General features: G+C 41.0%; 1 protein-coding gene across 22 annotated transcripts in view; it reads right to left on the reverse strand.

Annotated features, from left to right (window-relative positions):
- The window catches only part of Sh3kbp1 (SH3 domain-containing kinase-binding protein 1), a 344981-nt gene that overhangs the window by 198075 nt on the left and 126458 nt on the right, over positions 1-20448 (reverse strand). For 17 of the 22 annotated variants that reach the window (XM_087600881.1, XM_087600876.1, XM_087600870.1 and 14 more), the window contains one exon: positions 20316-20439. In XM_087600881.1, the coding sequence (XP_087457007.1) occupies positions 20316-20439 (124 nt within the window). Of the gene's footprint in view, positions 1-16445; positions 16468-20315; positions 20440-20448 lie in introns of all 22 variants that reach the window. The other 5 variants (XM_087600890.1, XM_087600886.1, XM_087600889.1 and 2 more) reach the window with 1 other exon arrangement.

Raw genomic sequence — 20448 nt, forward strand, 5'->3', positions numbered from 1 at the left:
ACTAAGCCATCTCCCTAACCTTCTCAAAACACTAATTTTAAAGGATACAAAAAGCATTAATTTCATGGAACTAGGACTGCAGCTCTATAGGCATGGTAAGAATGCTTATCTAGCATTCACAAAGCCCCAGTTTTGATTCCCTGCAGCACATAAATTGGTGATTTTGAAGCACTTCTGTATTCCCAGCACTTGGGAGACAGATGCAAGAGAATCAGAAGTCTGAGGTTATCTTTGGTTACAAACCAAGTTTTGAAGCCAGTCTGGACTACATGAGATCCTGACTCAAAAAAAAAAAGGTTACTAATTTTCTAAGAGTAGTATATTTACGTTAGTTACCTAATACAAACAAAAACTTAGGAAATCTCTCCTAGCACAGAACTCTCTCAGTATAGTCATCCTTACCTTCTCACACGACATACACCATGCAGTCTGAGTAAGAAACACGGCATTATAATGGTTGACAAAAGTTCTTAGCTAGTGATAGTGGCTAGATGGGTACTGAACATTCATGCTACCATTGATTCCTTTTAAGCACGGTAAAGGACATATTAGATAAAGTTACCATTCTAGCCATTTTCTTTATACATTCTAATACGAAGTACATTCCCACTCTTGTATCTTTACTACCACCTATCTATGACTCTTTCCTCTCTCATTTCCCAGAACTGAAACTCAATATTCTCCAGTGAAGAGCAAGTTGCCACTCTGACAGCTAGTCCTAGAAATTAGCATTCTGTCTCATACCTCCATGGTTTTGACTATTCTGGGCACCTCGGAGGAACAGAATCAGTTCATGTGTGTCTTTAGGGGCTGGCTTCGTAAGGCCCTCAAAGTTCATGCATGCTGCAGCAGGTATCCAATCTCCTCCCCTTTAAAGCCTGAGCAGTATTTAATTGCATGTATCAGCCACATCTGTTTCTCTATTTTTCCTTGAATGGATATCTTCAGTCTCCTGTGAATACTGCTCTGAATGTGTATACATGCGTGCCTATTCGCGCTCCTTCTTGCTCCTTTCTTCTGTGTCTCATATAGCTTTAGTTTGAAACAGTAAATGAGCTAAAGGAAACATATTACTTACCAACCCACCCCAGCTATCATCTAACAAGCTTGAGGGACTGGATTGGCACATAGCAATTCAACCCAATTCCCCATGAATAATGTTATCCCACACCCAATAAACGCAGAGATGGTGTGAAAGTTCTCTGGAGGCAGCCTTCTGAAGACTGCACAGCAGAATGCAAATAGGATGCACATTTCACTCCCTGCCCAGCCATGTAGGAGAAAGCAGAGTGGAGAGTGCATGGCAGAAGCCTCCACTGCTATGGAGCGAGTGAAAATGGGTGTTTTATCGAAAGCAGAAACACCATTTTAACTTTCATTTCTCAACCAAAACTCACACTTAAGCTGTCCTAGTAAGCAACTAGAATCTCCAAAAGGTTCAGACAGGCCATGCAGACACTCAATTGAGTCAACAAACATTTGTCCCCATAACAGGATGTGGGTAACATGGTATCTTAATGTTCCCTCCTGCAGACCCTGGGAAGAATTTGCAACATGAGGAATGAGCCCCTCAAGGTCTGGAACATTTCAAAATGCTTAATAGACCAAACTGAGGACGCACAGGTTAAAGCGTTTTGAAAACTACAGATAAACAGCCTTCAGCTGCAGTGCTGGTTCCGCTCAAATGGAGACAGAAACAGAAACTAGCGATGGCTACCACCTTTTAAATTATCACGAACTTCACCATCGACTGTGAAGATGAAGAAACTGATACATTCATTCAAAGATGACAGGAGGGGTTAGACAGGTGGCTCTTCTAAAGGACCTAGGTTCCATTTACAGCACACATATCAGGTCACGTATGCCCCTAGAACTCCAGTTTACAGCACCCATATCAGGTCACGCATGCCTCTAGAACTCCAGCTCCAGGGCACCTGATACCATCCTCTGCCTCCGTAGGCACCTGAACGTCTATGTATCACACACACACACACACACACACACACACACACACACACACACACACACACACACACACACACACAATGTTGTTTTGTTGTTGCTTGGTTTTCTGTGTTCTGAAATACTCTGGAGACCGGGCTGCTCTTGAAATCATAGAGATCCACCTATGATCTTGGGTTCTGGGATTAAAGGTGTGCACTACTACTGCCCGTTAACACATAATGATTTTTAACATTTTTTATTGGATTTTTTATTTACATTTCAAATGTTATCCCCTTTCCCAGTTTCCAATCCAAAACCCCCCTATCCCACCCCCCTTCCCCCTTCTTCTATGAAGATATTCCCCCATCCATCCACCCACCCCTTCCCACCTCCCCACCCTAACAGTCCCCTACACTGGGGGGGGGGGGAGTCCGGCCTTCACAAGACCAAGGGCCTCTCCTTCCATTGGTGCCCAACAAGGCACCTCTGCTACATATGCAGCTGGCGCCATGGGTCTTTGGGTAGTGGTTTAGTCCCTGGGAGCTCTGGTTGGTTGGCATTGTTGTTCTTATGGGGTTGCAAGCCCCTTTAACTCCTTCAATCCTTTCTCTAACTCCTCCAATGGGGACCCTGTTCTTAGTTCAATAGTTAGCTGCTAGCATTCACCTCTGTATTTGCCATGCTCTGGCAGAGTCTCTCAGGAGACAGCTATATCAGGCTCCTGTCAGCATGCTCGTCTTGGCATCAGCAATAGTGTCTGGGTTTGGTGGCTGTATAAAGGTGGGCTATGTACCTGTGTGGGGCAGGCTCTGAATGGCTATTCCTTGAGTCTCTGCTCCAAATGTTGTCTCCATATCTACTCCTATGAATATTTTTGTTCCCCCTTTTAAGAAGGACTGAAGCATCTGGACTTTGGTCATCCTCCTTCTTGAGCTTCATGTGGTCTGTGGATTGTATCTTAGGGCATTTGAGCTTTGGGGCTAATATCCACTTATCAGTGAGTGCATACTATGTGTGTGTGTGTGTTTTTTTTGAACACACAATATTTTTAAGATAAGTAAACAAAAGGTATAAAGCTGTCACTAGAATCTACAACCACTGGTAAAATGAAGAATTCCATGCACAGATATCTCATGTCCATGCATGACGGTCTCTGGATAAACTTGAGTACAAGTATGAATGAAAAGCAGTAAAATATATGAGTTTCTGTACATGGAAATTTTCCAGCCTTGTTCTGAGCTTCTGAACAGAACAAGATATTTGCAATGTTACCCAGCCTTGCTGGTTCACCCAGGTGTGTTGGCCTGTGGCCATGTAATATTGAAAGGGAATGCATTCAGATCTCTGTGCTTTTGTTTTGTTTCAATGCAAAGCTGACACTCATCAGTTCTAATAAATGATCGTTTTCCATTTTCCATTTCTTTCGGGCTTTTTGCAGAATGAGTTCATACATCAATGTGAATGGATCAATACAGTTGATAATTTATGGTGATGTTGATGAAGAGATTGATCCTACAAGCCACCCAACTGATCCCTGCATCTCTTCCTTCACGCTGCCTAGGTTTACTCATTTTTATATTTATGAACACTTTCTCCAGAAAGGATCAGTGGGACACAAGAACAATATAAAATAACATCATACATAAGTATCTCTAACAACAGACTTAGACCTACACTGAAAAGGTTTAGTGGGCCATCTCTGGATTTCAATGGTCCAGAGTATTCCTGTGTAATACAGGGATTATACAGATGTAAATAACAGCCAATGGGACAAATACATACATACCCAAGGAAGCCACTATATAACAGGTTGGAACCCAGAGAATCAGTTAAGGAGAGGGAAACAGTAAGGAAGAGGAGAAAGATAGCATACTGTCAAGATAGAAAGCAGAAAAAAGGAATCTTTTTTTTTATTTAAGCCAAATGTTATGCATAGCAAGACAGTTGATATAATAAGTGACAGGAGTGTTTCTGATATTACAGTGACCTGTACATAGATACGAGACTAGAAGGACAGAAGAGAAGTATAAATTGTTACAACTGTGTGGTTGTGAGGTGTGTGCGCATGTGGTGTGTGCACATGTGGAATGTGTGGTGTGTGTATTTATATATAAACATACATATTACAGACTTCTCATTTCTTACATTTCATGGTTTTTAATCCTTGTTCATGGCATGTCAGACACTCCAGAAAATTGGGTAAATTTTCCCTTTCTGTATATAATTCCAAATGTCTTACCTTTTACAACAATGCTTTAGTCAGAGTGAATTACAAAAGAAACTAATTTATTCAAAAGAAACAAACACTATTCTCCTGGTGATATTATCAAAGATTGCTGTAAAGTTAAAAGTCAAGCATAGAACAACTGGTATCATTTCTTCTCTTGAAGAACATTTTAAAAGAATGTGTTACTATTAACAGTATGCTATGCTATCTGTTTGCTTTACTCTTGTCAAAAAAATGAGCCCCAGAAATGAATTAAAAGAATAAAAGGTGATCCTTTTGTTTTAAAAAAGAGTCTTGTAAATTATACTTTTTCCCTTACAAAGAATGATTCTTTTTTTTAAAGAATTATTTATTTTATTTATATGACTACACTGTTCCTGTCTTCAGACACACCAGAAGAGGGCATCAGATCCCATTACAGATGGTTGTGAGCCACCATGTGGTTGCTGGGATTTGAACTCAGGACCTCTGGAAGAGCAGCCAGTGCTCTTAACTGCTGAGCCATCTCTCCAGCCCCACAAAGAAGGATTCTATTCAAGAATCTATCCAAGTTATCCCTAGGGAAAAGTAAAGAGATAGAAAGAGAAGAGAAATGGGGAGAGGGCAGGGTTCCTGACATCATCCCCCACAGAGGTTGTGACATCTCAAATCTTAACCAATTATTAGTTCGAATCACCTATGGTCCTAATACCCGACTCCTGACAACCAGAGCTGCCATAATCACATGATCCAATCACCCAACCGCCTCCTGCTTACTATTGTGACTTTGCCTCTCCGTACTGATTAGTTTTTGTCAACTTGACGCAAACCTATACATATCGGAAAAGAGAGAACTCACGAGGAGGAAGTGCCTCCATCAGACTGACCTGCAAGCAAATCTGTGGGACAGTCTCTTGATTAATGATTGATGTAAGAGGGGACAGCCCACTGTGGGCCCTATCACCCCTTGGGCAAGTGGTCCGAGGTTGTAGACAAAAGGAAGCAAACCAGGGACAGCAAGCCAGTAAGCAACATTCCTCCGTGGTTTCTGCCTCTGCTGCTACTTGACTTCATGTCCTGGCTTCCCTCAATGATGGAACGATGTGGAAATGGAAGAGTAAATAAGCCATTTTCTCCTAAGTTGTTTTTGGCTATGGTGTTTTTTGCAGCAACAGAAATTAAACTAACACCCACCCTGTTCCTGACAAAGGTGATGACAAACATCACCAGATCAAACAGAAGCTCAGACAGGAAAGGGGATATAAGTCTGACCCATGAATTCCAACGAAAAGAGAAGAGTGTGCATGTATCTGTCGGAAAATGAACGAAGTATACACATTCATTTAGAATACCCTGGGAAAGGGTATAAGATCAAAAACACATTAAAACGATGGCATGGAGCTGGGAAGATGGTTTAGCTGTTAAGGAGTCTGTCACACATGCATGAGGACCTAAGCTCAAACCACCTATGTAAAAGCTAGGCTCAGTAGCACTGTCTGGAGCCCCAGCCCTGAGGAAATGGAGATAGGCAGACCAGGTGGTGCATTGGTCAGCCAGCTGAGTCAAAGTGACAAGTCCCAGGTTCTGTAAGAGGCTGTCTCAAAAAATAAAATGGGAGCAATCAGGGAAGACATCCAAGGCTGACTTCTGGCCTCCACAATGTGCACACCAGCATGCATATGTGCAGACACCCACATTGATATATACCACACACACATACACAAAATAATAACGATAATGACAAAGTGATGGCATGAAGTCAAAGCCTTCCCTCGCCCTGGACATATTCTCTCACTTGTATCTTAAAGCCAATGTGAACAATTCTGGTGTTTCCTCTTCAAGCATTTACCATATCATTGGCTCCAATGGCCATCATATGACTCCAGTGATGTGACTTCTGGTTCAGATTTCCTCCTGTGGAACTGCATTTGCCTTTGCACACTCTATTACTCAACTACCATTATCAGGCCAGGAACTAGGTTCCCTCCTTAGCCTCAAGATCCACTTTACCAACCAGCTGCTTATTGAGTCTCCCCTCTCCCTCAGCACTCAGGAACCAAAGATCCATTCTCTGAATGGCAGAATTTTAACAGCTTCTTCTTACAATTTTTAAATTACTTTTAAAAGAATTCATATATGAGTACTTCATTTACATCATTTCTCCCCTCCAAACCCTCCCATGCCCCCTATTCACTTGCAAATTCACCTCTTCTTCTTTATTCTTCTTTAGTTGTTAAACACACACACACACACACACACACACACACACACAAAACCTGATGAGCCCATTTAGTGTTACTCTTATATCCATGTTCAGAGCTGATCACTGGGATAGAAAAACCTACCAGAGGGCTTGCCTTAACAGCTTCTTTTCTACACAGATAACTTAGGAAGACTACTGCTCCTCTGATATTTTTCCTTTTGCTAACTTTTCCCAAAAGAGTTGATGCATCTAAGTTTAAGTGCACAATTCCTTCAACAGGATCAGTTGGTTCTAAGAGAAATGACATGAAGCTTTCTCCTTCAGGGAGCTTAAGATCAAAGTATGTTTAAAATGGACCAACTATGATACTTCCCTTAACATTCCTCATGGGATTAAAGTAGATGCAGACACACATGTGAAGTTAATCTGCACATGTGTATGTGTGTATGCATACATAAGCACATTGTGAAGTTCTATCCAAGTTAAGAGATTTTTGTTTCTAAAATGCTGTTTATAAACTCCAGCATTTGCTGGGCAGTGGTGGCACATATCTTTAATCCCAACATTTATGAAGCAGAGGCAGGTGGATCTCTGTGAGTTCAAGGCCAGCCTGGTCTACAGACTGAGTTCCAGGACTACCAGGACTACATGTAGGAATCCTATCTTGAAAATAAATTTAAAAATCCAGCATTTTATAATTTTGACTGGCCCACCTCCTGAGAGCTAAAACTGATATATACTAACTCTACCCTCACTATTTTCAACTCTAAGATTGTTTCACAAAGGTATATTACAAGAGAAACAGTCAAAAGTTAAAATCTATATATTAATATTGTTTAAAAAACACTTAAGTAGAGAGAAATTCCATGTTATTTATTTATTTATTTTTGGTTCTTTTTTTCAGAGCTGGGGACCGAACCCAGGGCCTTGCGCTTCCAAGGTAAGCGCTCTACAACTGAGCTAAATCCCCAGCCCCGAAATTCCATTTTAAAAAGGCAACAATGTCTACAACCTGCTTAAGACTAACTATCAGAAGGAAGAAAGCTGCAGGTAAAAGTTGGGCACTAGACTGAAGTGGACAGCCAGGATCAAGTGTTTAGAATGCTGAAGTGGATATGTTTTTGTTTGCAAGAATTAATTGATCACAATGTTTGAAAAGAAGAGTAGGGGAGAGAAGGCTTTATATACTTGTATCTAAAGAAAATTTGTATGCTAATAAGAAAATCATAAGCAAAGAAGTTGGAATGATACCAATTCTTTCAATATTGCCCTTTAATTTTAATAAGATTGAAATCAAAATTCCAATGATTTTTTTAACTTAACAACACTAATTTATCATAAAAAATAGCAACAATAGAAACTTTATTGGTCTGTGGGTGGGGTATACATGTACATGTGTACATATGGAAGCCAGAGATCAACCTTGTATTTTTCAGGAAAGGTCTCTCAACAGCCTAGAAGGTACAAAGGTAGGCTAGACTGGTTGGCCAGAGAGTCCCAAGGGGATCTATGTATTCTGCCTCCCCAACACTAGGATTACAAGTGCATCTAACCACACACAGATTTTTGTTTTCAAATCTTGAGTTCTGAGAATCAAACTCAGGTCCTCATGTTACCGACAAGCCATTTCCTAGTCCCAAGATCAGATGTCTTTCCAAATGAAGAGTGATAATAGAAAAGACAAAACTGTGCTATACTATATACTGAGATGTATTATAAAGCCCTGTAATTAAGTATATGTTGCAAGAATGTTGAGACAAGTTAATGACATTAAACAGAAGGTCCAGGGAAATAGTGGTCTACGATAAATGAAGTATCAAAAATCCATAGGGAAGAGCTGTTCTATAAACGATCTGAAAAAGTGCCCATTCCAAATTAACAATCAATTTGTATACCAGTCCCATATGTTGAAATTTCTATGCAGAAAAAAAGTCAAAATTAAAAATGAAGCTACTACCAAAAAAAAGGAGCTGAGAATTTACTTAGGGGAATTATAAAAGCATTAAATATACTTGTCTATATGAAAAGTATGTTTCTACAGATTAGATGTATAGAAATGTACTGTTCCTACAAATGCAATAGTAAAAACTGAAAAGCGATCAAACCACGACACAAAACGGGCCATGAATGAGAAAGCGATATTAAAAAAGAAACTAGAAAGATCTTGATATAGACAGCAAATACTAATAAATAATTAATGACAGAAAGAAAACTATTCAAGCACTGCACTAATTAGAGAAATACAAGCCTAAAGCTTTACAAAGCATCCCCGACGGCTGGTAGGGGAGATAGAGAACTAGTTGTGAGCATCAGGAAATGAATTCGATAATAATGGATCAAGGTTCCATGCAGTGAATGCATGGCTTTGTCTGGTGATTCCACATCTAAGCATATTTCCTAAAGAAATCATCAGTGCTGCAGATAAAGACTTATGAGCACAAATAGTCAGTGCAGAGTTAGGGACAATGGCAGGACAAAGTGGACACCTAAATGGGATTCTTGCCTTTCCGACACACACTCTCTCCAGGAAGCGCAGAAAGTAGACTTTAAGAGGTTTGGCTTTTGATTTGCAGGCAATCTCATTTTTTTTCCCTCAAGAAATGAACAATGGGAGGCCACAGTCAGTTCTCTGCCTTTCTCAAATCGATTATCTAATATTTAGGTCATCTCTAGCAAAACAGTGTCATTTTGATCCCCTAGACTCACTATCTCCTAGGCAACTGATTGAATAATATATATATGTATATATATATTCTCACTGAGAAATATATTATTTTAAAGACTTAAATAAAAGGAATGGCATATCACAGCCCTCAGCTGGGGGGATGGGACGCAGCAGCACAGACAAGAAAACAGGCAGATAGACAGCCAGGCACCACCAAGGAGCTGCACTGTAACACCACTCCATGTGCTGATTTCCTTTTTTAACAGCTTCATTGAGAATATAATTTATGTAACATAAAATTCACCCTTTTCAAGTATATAATTAAATGGGTTTTATATATTCACAGAATTATACAGCCAACCCAACAATCTAATTTTGGAACATTTCCATCATCCCCAAATGAAACCTCATGTTCATTAGCAGGTGTCCTCATTCCCATCCCCAGGGTCCAGGCCGATATTAATCAACTTTCTGTCTCTAGGAATCTGTTTATTCTGGGTAGTTCACATAAATGGAATCAAATAACGTGTGATCTTGTGTGTGTGGCTTCCTTCTATCAGCATCAGCTTTGTTTTAGTACCAAAGCTTGTTCATTTACTATGCGTCAGGTGCCGAACATCTGTGTTGTCTCTCCTTGGGGATCATTATGAATAATGCTGCTAGGAATAACCAAGTACAATGTATGTATGTATGTATGTGTGTATGTATGTATGTGTGTATGTGTGTGTGTATGTATGTGTGTATGTATGTATGTATGTATGTATGTATGTATGTATATACATTGTGAATATGTAGGTTCTAATTTTACCAGGGCATCAATTTCTGGATTATACAGAAGTGAGAGGTTTGAAATCTATGGAAATTAAACTGCAGTCAGCACGCAAAGGCAGGACCATTGTGACCCACACTAGTTCTCCAAACTGCTTGTTCCACTTTAAAGTTCCATCAATACTGCACCAATTATTGATAATAGTCCCTTGCAGCCCTTTTAATGTCTCTTAAGATTGACAGGTATGTCCTTTTTAATTTCTCATGTGGGGATTTAGAACTTCTTTCTTGATCACTATAATTAAACATTTATCAATTCTGTCAACCAGACCATAGAACTACCTTTTATTGTATGTTCTGTTTTATTTTATTTTGAGACAAGATCTTATTATATAGCCCAGGTGGCCTTAAACTCAAACTCTCTATGTAGTCAAGGATAACCTTGAATTCATGATCTGCCTGACTCCCCCTACTAAGTGCAAAGATTACAGCTCTGAGTCACCACATCCAGCTAAGAAGCAACCTCCACTTGATTGATTTCTATGTTGTTTTTCTATTGTCTTTCATTTCTTTCCACTGTAGGCTTTGTTCATCTTTCTGCCTGTTCATTTTGATTTTCTCTCAGGTTTTTTTTTTCTTTTTCAAGACAGGGTTTCTTTGTGTAGCCCTGGCTGTCCTGGAATTCACTCTGAAGACCAGGATGGCCTTGAACTCACAGAGATCCGAATACCTCTGCCTCCCAAGTGTTGGGAACAAAGACAGGCACCACCATGCCTGGCTTTCCTCCTCCTGTAAGGTACAAAGTTAGGTTAAAGACTCCTTCTTAAATATAGGTATTAACAACTCTATTCTTCAGGAAATTCACTTTTAATCTTATTTTTGTTTCATTCACTTTAAGTATTTTAGAATTTCTGAATTCTTTGACTCATGGGTTATTTAGAAATATGCTGTTCATAGATTAGTGAATTTCCCCAATTTCCTTATATTGTTGATTTACAATTTAATTCTATTGTGGTCAGACAACATGCTTGGTATGATGTCAATTTTTTCAAGTTTATTGAAATTAACAGCATAGCATCCGGTTCACCATGGAGAATATTCTATGTGCATCTGATCATTGGCTACTTTATGGACAACTCTATTACTATTTTCCACAAATCTCTAATGTCTTCCCAACATTCTGGGGGTCTTACGAGCAAGTTATCACGTTTAGTAATGACTACTACTTACTTTATGACCTCTTCCAAACTAATACTCATTCATATTCTCATTCCCTCTGTGTCTCTGACTCTCTCTCTCTCTCTCTCTCTCTCTCTCTCTCTCTCTCTCTCTCTGTGTGTGTGTGTGTGTGTGTGTGTCTTCGTGAGTGTGTATATGTGTGTGTGTGTGTGTGTGTGTATGCTTATGTTTGTTTGAGTTCGTGTGGAGTTTAAGTACATGGAGACCAGAGGATAATCACAAGCATATTCCTCGGGTAACAGCCACCTTGTTTTTAAAACATGCCTGGAATGCTCACTGACCAGGAACTTTTTAAGTAGGCTAGGCTGGCTGGCCAACAAACACCAGGCTTCCCCAGCACTGGCGTTACCATACCAAGCTGCTTTACATGGCTTCTGGGGACTAAAATTGGGTCTTTGTGCTTGCGAGGCAAGCACATTACTGACTGAGCTATCTCTGCAGTCCAACACCTATCCTTTGCCCTTATTTTCACTACTCAAAATTGCCCAAGGAATTAACAAAGAATAGTAGCTATGTTTTAATGATGAGAAAACTGGCAAACAGATAAGTATAGAACCTGTCTCAAGTTCCACAGAAACTGCCCGTGCCACAGGAATTGAGTGTGAAGCCTTCCAACAGCCACTCTGAAAGAAGGCCCTGTTGCTGCAGGTCCTCAGAGAAACATGAATGGATCATGCAGGCCAGTGTCACCCCACTCCACCCCCACACATGTTCCTTCTCACACACAGGAACATGTAGGGGAAGCTGCTGGCTGCTCTCTTACTTTTGCTGATGGAAACAGTAATGGCAGCACATATGCCCCAACAAATTACTGAGGGACAAGAGAGAGATTCTTTCCTGCTTGTCACTTATAAAACTCAAACACTGAGCTTCTAGTTTCACATTCATGGACTGTTCTCTCCAAGAGACATCTAACTCCAGTTTCACAGCCACCAGCTTTAGAAGTGTTTATCAGCCACTTCTCCCTTTTCCACTCTGACTTAAAATCCCCCGGGGTCTTGGTTTAGAGATGATTAGCAAACCCTTTGCCCTGCTGTGGAAGCCTAGCACATCTCACAGGGGAGTGCCAGCTAGAGTGAGTCGGTCACACACAGGTTTCTTTACCACAGGGCATCAGAGAGGATGCAATATGTTAATGTGTTTGTCAGTCCCTAAGAGGATGTCAATAATACAGCTGAAATACAATCAGACAGGTAATTTCCTCCCCCTCACTGCACATCTGTCTCATCTCGTGTCTCTTGTGTGAAGCATTTCCTAGTTGGAAGTCTACACAACACACATAGCCTGGTTTCTGTCTGAATATGCCATACTTGGTGCAAAGTTGCCTTCCTACCACATAGAAACACAAAGCAGTACTACATTTTACATTACTGATGCTTTGTGTTTGTGTGTGCATGCACACATGTACAGGTACACATGCACATGGGTGCACATGTATATGGGGGCTAGAGGTCAACATAAAAGATTATCGACTATCACTAGTCCCCCTTGGTTGGTTGGTTGGTTGGTTGGTTGGTTGGTTGGTTGGTTGGTTGGTTGGTCGGCTGGTCGGTTGGTCGGTTGGTCGGTTGGTTGGTTGGTTGAAACTATGTATCCCTGGCTGGCCTGGAATTCACTGTATGGATCAAGTGAGCCTCAAACTAATACAAACTTGCCTGCTTCCGCCTCAGAAGTGCTAGAGTTAAAGGCAGGTGCAACCATACTCAGCTCCATCTTGCTTTTTGACACAGCATCTTCCACTGAACCCAAAGCTCACTGGATTATGTAGGCCAGCAATCTCCTGAAATCCTTCTGTCTCCAGCACTGAAATTACAGGTATTGACCACGGGTGCTCTGGTCCTCATGCTTCTGTGGCAAGCACTTCACTGACTGAGCCATATTTCCAGCCCCAACACAGTTTATTTGGACAAACTTGAGTACTCAGGTCTAAGAAAACTAAGAACTCTACATGATGGTACAATATAATGTAAGGAAGTCCTGCCCCCAGAGCACAATGTTCTGATTGGATTATGTCAGAGTCTGTATTGCTTGGTACAGCTGAAGTTTGCTCTTGGTGCAGAAGGGCTGACAATCCCTAATGACTTTCCCAAGTCAAGGCTTCATTGCCAGAAGTATTAAAAAGTCAAACAAAAATTTAGATGTCTGCTGTGCTTTCTGCAGAGGGTTGGTAGCTCTAAATGCATTTTCCCACAGGAACTAAGTTGTACATGGTCCTTAATTTCCCAGACTAACCCAGGGGGACAGCTGAAATAAGGCACATCAGCAACTTTATCAACAAGAACAAAAACATACAAAAAAAGAAAAAAAGTCGTAAGAGTTCAAAGCAGACATTTTGACTTATCAAAATAATCATGGTCCCTAACATCCAAACTGGGGATGATTTGAACCAGGCAAGAAGAGGTTGTATACAGAATTTACAAACCAACATGAGGCCAGCAAAGACAGCTGGCCTTTCCCTTTCTATCGCCTGCTGGCAACTGAAAACAACATGAGTAATAAAAAATATTTCTCCTTGGAGGAAACACAGGTTCAACAAGATGTGAAGAAGTAATTAAGAGCACTTGGAACCGTGAGGAGGCGGCTTTGGCTCACCTCCAGGGACTTCAGCATGAAGGTTTGCTTTGTCTAAATTAATATCTGCACCTAAACTCATGCCTATAGGTGTCTCTGCTTTTTTAATAGTTATCAAAAATAGCTGAGTTTGATAGCTCATACCTGTAATGCCAGCACTCAGGAGGCTGAGGGAAGAGGATGGTCACTAGTTCAAAGCCAGCTTGGGCTGCACAGTAAATTCTAGGCCAGTTTGGAATACATTGTGAGAGTTTATTTCAAAACATAGAAACAGACAGAATTTATTAAGAAGATTAGCGCACGTACACACACACACACACACACACACACACACACACGAGGGGGGAAAGAAGGAGGGAGGGAGGGAGAGGGAGGGGGGAGCGAGCCTACCTCTGCCTCCCAAGTGCTGGAGATTCTGGCTATATATAATTCTTGAGCCACCATGTGGTTGCTGGGAATTGAACTTAGGACCGCTGGGAGAGCAGTCAGTGCCCTTAACCTTTGAGCCATCTCTCCAGCCCTATATATAATTCTTAATTGAAGACCATCCTGGTTAGTGGAAGACTCACAGGTAGTGCCAGGATCATTGAGGTAGAAACTCAAGGGTTCTCTGGAAAGTCAGCAAAACACCATCCAACACAACCGACTTTCCAGAGAACCCTTAAGTTTCCACTTCAGATCATGACACAGATTCTGAGCCCAATTAGCAAATCTTAGACAGGAAAGCAGCGAGCTAACGGGAATGTTTACCTACAATGAGAAGAGGTGGATGAAATATTGGGTCTGGGGAGCCAAAGGTGAACAAGAGGAGAAGTTTCCTCAGAAAGCCACCAGGTGGTGCCACCACTTCAAACCCACATCAAGTATTTTTTAGGGACTGACTTGGATGGAAATCCAGTATGAGCATGGTGGGATATTTGTCACTCTATGTAGTGTTAATGTCTTGGGGACTGGACACAGGATTTAAAGGGGTATATATAAGAGCAATTCTAAATACCAATTTTGTCAATGACTTACACATACACACACAAAGCACAGATGTGCAATAGCAACAACCCTCCACAGAGCTTCTTTCTAGCCCTTTCCACAGTTGTATCCCTAGGCTGGACTGGCAGTGCTACTCACTAATGAATGAGCAAGGATAGCACATTATCTACCATCAACCTAACATGGGCTTCCATAAAAGCATTCTAGAACTATGGTCAGGGCTAATAGTTACGAGGTCTCTGAATGGAGAGGCTTCTGGAAGAAGTGCAGGTACATATACAGATATTTTGTGTGTGTGTGTGTACACGCGCATGCGCGCGTGCATGTTATGAAATGACTCTTTCCTACTCCCTTACTTCCAATTTCTCCCTTTCCTTGGAAAAGATCAACTCTGGTGATGACCAATACATTCCACACAACATGGATGTCTTCTCTTAACTCTTCCTCTGTAGGTCCATAACAGCTAGCTCTCCAGGTGAGGTCAACACAGGATTTAAATGGATCAAGGAAAATCTGACACAAAATGCCACATTTTCAGATACCTAGTTAGCCACAGGGAAATTCACATTTGAAAGGAAAAAAGCCTCCTCCTTTCTACCAGCAAAACCACAGGTTTTGCATAGACCTTAAATAACAGATCACCAGGAAGCCAAATGAGTTAGTCTGGTTTTGCTTTGTGTTATTTTCCCCAAAGGGAAGGGCAGTGACCAGCATTAAGCACTCTACCACTGAGCTAAATCCCCAAACACTTTCTGTATCCTTTGTTTACAGATTATTTCCAACAAAGAGCCCAAGGCCTTCAAGATCCACACCAGCCATGCCTGGTGGTGTATGCTTGGAATCCAAGCATTGAGCATTCAGGAGAGTGAAACAAGGGAATCCCTAGTGAATCTGAGGTAAGCCTGGGCTTCATAAGGAGACATTGTCTCAAAAAATGTTTTTCCATGCCATTGGGCCTCTGAGCCATGATGTGCTTTCCATGCCAGCATGTGCATATCTACACACATATGCACAAACTCTCACCCTCACCCAGAGTCTCATGAATCAGTCCAATGGATAATTGGTCCATTGCTGTATTATCCCAGGCAGCCAAGGTAAATGATGAAGAAATGGAAGCCTTAAAAAAAGACATTTCCATTTCATAAAAAGAGACAGGAGAGAGTGGTCACTTGGCCAGACCTGTTTAGGGACCAAAATGACCATTGCTGATACAACAAGGAAAAGGAGGCTAAACATTAGTTAAATTCTTCGGATAGCTCCAGGCAGTAGTCTCAAATGGAGAGCACTTCTGTGTGGCAAACGGGAGGCCCATATTAATGTGAAGGGCATGCAAGTACCACCCATCCACATGCAAAATGAATTCTGAAGGTTTCCATGCCGATCTTTAAAGCAACAGTGTGTCACCAGAGGCAGAGCATTTCTTGGTCCTTCCGTTAAGGAAGGCTTTGAGTCCAATCTTTCAGGAGGATTAAATGTACCAGAACAGAACCCACAGAGCAATGTTCTATGAAGTCAGATCCACATATCCGTACAGGGAGCAACCCTTCTCCCCCCCATCCTCACTGGAATCTCGTGTGAGACACATGATCTCACCTCACAGCATCAGAGCTGGACCTGTTACCAATAACGTCTTTAAAACTGTCAGAGCCTTGCGAATTTATCTCCGGAAAGGGTACTAAAGTGCAAATGCATAACCTTAAATAAAGATGGTGAGAAGCAGTTTATCTTTCAGAAGGCAGATGCCAAAGTAGCAGAGCGGCTTAAAAAGATTATTATAAAATACATTTTGTATCAGAAGAGCATAACAATAACAGGAGTAATAGCAAAGAATAAAAAATGCACAAAATACAATAGACACTTACCAAACACTGAATTCATGATAAACTGGAAATAGAAACAAGGACACATAAAGCCAACCAGAAACCCACCGAGTGGCTTCACATTAAGAATGACAAGAGTAAATAAGAGATATACCCCCACCTTGTCCTTTAAAAAGATATAAGGACTGGACAGTGCTCTCTCAACATTTCCCATGTGCCAGACAGCCTGAAGGGCTTGTGGGCAGAGCTGCCTGTTGATTTTCTAGTCTTCGTACCAGCACCAGGCACTAGATGGGGTGTGTAGTTGGCATGCAATAATCACATGCTGTAGAGTGTTCACTGGTGTCTATCAGAAAAAAAATTTTCAAAGAACAATGTCCAAAATCACAGGCAGCAAAGAAGGGAATGCTAAGACACGGCTTCCCTGTCTGGCTTCCTAGTCATAGAAGCCAGAACCTGGCATAAGCCTGGTCTTCACCAAGGTCAGTAAAGTCTAGATTACAGCTCCGATATGTAATTCGTCACATGGAGAAAGCTGATCAGGAGTGCCTTCTGCAGACAAAACCAAAGGATTTTTTTTTGCTTTGTATTCAAGTACAAAAGAGCATTCAGATGTTCAAAACCAACTGTTCATCTGAGAGAACATATTTGCTTATAACTGTTAAAACGTCCATTTTATTCAATTTTGCTTCTCAACTCATGTTTTGAACATTGAAAAAACCTACAACAACAACAGCAGCAACAACAAAATTCCCTTTATCCATTTGAGTTCTAATTTAGGAGGGCCTAGCCTTCTTCTGTATGGGTTTAATGACAGAAAAAAAAAATACAAACCAAGGAGTCATATCTGGGCCTGTTACCTGTGACCTGGGGTGGAAACAGGGTTCACCTGCCTAATGTTCGAGAGGCTCAAACGGGCCGCTGATGGGTGCCAAGCCAGTTGGGATGGTTGGCTTTCTCTCTAAACTCTAGCTGCATCTCCCTTCTTTTCAATAAGCGCAAGGAGTCATCCCTGTCCCTCCAAAAATCAGCCTTAGTAACTGCAAATGTCACATTAGCCAGGTCCTAATATTCATCCTTTGTACTTCTATCCCTTTCCTTTAGACTCTGAGTTCTCCTGCCCTTGTTCAGGAGAAGGCAAGTTTACTCCAGATTGTCGGGTCCTAAAACCAATCTGTCTTCAATTGCCACAAAGCAAGGAATATCACAAAATACAATAACAGCTGGATACAGCTGGGTAATCTTCAGCTAAGTCTGTCTCCAGCTCGGGGCCCCAGTAACAGGGTTCAAGTTCAGAGTCAGAACCAGACTAGAATGGCCTCTTCATTAAACCAATTCTAGGCCTGAATCAAATGACCAGACTCATAGAAAGAAAAGAGCCCTCCTATCCTTAGCTAAGTTGAAAGAAATTTGTGTTTTCTGCTAAATTCTCACAGGGTCCAAGGTGGAGTTATAAGGTAGATTCATATACCTGAGGAAAGATCCCACACATTGGCGAATCAAAACAGACTATCAAACCCCAAGAACAAGCTCCTCTTTTAATCATAACTATGACAGACTGAAGCACCCTAAAGGTTTTAAGAACAAAGCTTGCTGGAAACAAAAGGGGAGGGGTGGGCTTCAATAACTTAAGTCCAAAAACTTGAAAATTTTAGACAGTAGTTTTAGAGGTACTAGAGTGACCTCTCACAGATTTAGCCTCAGATCTTTGTTTGGGTGGGGTGGTACTTTGTTTTTGTTTTTGTTTTTCATTGATTTTGGGTGGGAAAGAAATGTAGCTTTTGAGATCAGTACAATGAACTATTTATCTGGCCTGACAAGGCCAATCAGTCTCCACCACACATACTGTTTATTATAAGGAGGAGCAAAATAGTGTTAGTTTTGATGGGGTGGGGGAGGACCAAACAGTACCCATCCTGGTACACAATGCCTCCCTTCAGCTGGGAACTGATGTTTGGCCCAGGTGACCCCAGAGGTCAATGTGAAGCCTGGAACAGAATGGAGATGAGCTGTTATGGCCTTCCTAGTTATAGGATGGCTTTGCCTGTTCAGATCTCATAGTTACTGGCATTTAGCATGTAAAAGCCCCAACTATGAAAGTTTGGTCTTAAACCAGCTGTTGGGCTAAGGTAGAAGGCTTTAAAAAATCAAGCAAACCACCCCTTGGAATTCATTTTTCTGGTGAATAAGAGATTCCATTTGGGAACCTCAAAAGCCAGATTTACAGTTCTAAAGAAACAATTATCTGAAAAGTTCTACTCTTTAGTTGACTTAAAGTTCTCATGTAATTTCACTGAAGCCATGCAGATAATTACCTTCATTTTTGGCCTTAATTATTTCTTTCTCTTGTGAAATTAATTATCTTAAGTCTCATATTGACTTGATAAAATACCAGGGCTGACCAGAAAGACCTGGCTACTGGTCAGTATGCATGGAATTGCTGGACCCACTGACTTAAACAGAGCCATATAAAGGGGACAGCTCACAGAAGCCACAGGACTCCAACTCTTCAAAGTCTCCTCTAAGCTTTGGGAATTTATATGCATAAATGAAGAGCTGAGATTGTTATCTTAGGCTGAGATTGTTATCTTAGGCTATCATGGTACCATACCAGTACTTTGGAATTGAGGCAAGGGGATGTTCAGGACTAGCCTGAGTTAAGTTTAAAACCAGTCAGACTGTTTAAGACACAGTATGTGAGACTGTGTCAAAAATATTTTTAAAAAGAATTCAGGAGGCACATTGGCAAGACTATAGTTTTATAGTAACATAAGCTAAATTCTTAAAATGGGAAAGCCCCAACTTTGATACAATGAGATTTAAAGGAAGGGGAAGAAAGAAAGCCCTATAGTTGCTAACCAGCTTAGGCATCTAGCCAATATTTCATGTGAATAATTCAAAATAGGAAATGGAACCCAGAGCAGCTGGATGGGGGCAGCGGAAGAGCCAAGAAGGGAAAGAGACACAAAGCCAATGCTACCAGCGCTAGGATCAATGGGTAGTTTATTGGACAAATTCTCATGCTGTCTAAATTTTATGAAAGATTAGCTGTTCTTCCCTGTGGTTATGTAAACTTGCATTTTGTCTCTTGTTAATGGAACTCTTTGCTAATACATTTCTTCCTGCTGATTTTGAAGAGCTCTCAATGCCTTTTTAAGGAAGTAATAAGCCCAGGAAAAGAGGGCAGCTGAAGTTTAACCTTCTTTGAACATTCTCAGCTCACTGTGGCCCTGGCTGACCCAAGGTCAGGAACAGTCCAGAACTGAGTAGAGCCCTCTCTGAAATCTTAGTCTCTTTTACATCATTCAAAAAATAGTTATTACCAGGGCAGGTGGTGAACAAAGCAGTATTAATAAACTAGTACCTGAAAGTGACTCTGTGTCTCAACAAAGGGGAAAAGAAGATTGATAAAGATTTGGGGGTTAGATGATATACTAGCCATATCTTCGCACATCCTTCCTTATAAATACCAGGAGGCAGGGTCTGTGATTAGGGAGCTGTGCAGTTAAAGAGACATATACCAATAGAGTGTATTATAATTCAAAGGAGGGTATGGACAGACACACTCAGATTAGCCTGTACTTTATCATTCTGTGGACTCGCCTTTCTGTGAACTCACCTTTCAGCCATACAAATGGCTATAAAGGTTGAAGCTAAACCCTTAGAAAAAGCATTTACAAGTTTACTCTACTTTCTTCTGAAAAAAATTAACTCTTTTTACTACGTGTGTGTGTGTGTGTGTGTGTATGTGTGTGTGTATGTGTGTGTGTGTGTGTGTGTGTGTGTGTACAAATTTTATACTGAAAACCAGAAAGGCAATTCCTCAGTTTTTCATGAATGCTCAATTTGACATTATGCATACATTCCAGATGTGCCCATGTGTAAGGAAAAAGTTCTCCCATTTTGCCATACCTCGTTTATTGGTTCTTAAAATGGTTTCAGAAGAAAGCAAAGAGTTTCCACTGGACACATCATGCATGGGCTTCTCAGGAGCTTTGTTAGAGAGAAGGTCTTTCTTCACATCCTTCTTTATTTCCTGTGAGGA

Source organism: Rattus norvegicus, chromosome X (assembly GCF_021556685.1).
Source record: "Rattus norvegicus strain SHRSP/BbbUtx chromosome X, alternate assembly SHRSP_T2T, whole genome shotgun sequence".
Taxonomy (NCBI): Eukaryota; Metazoa; Chordata; class Mammalia; order Rodentia; family Muridae; genus Rattus; species Rattus norvegicus.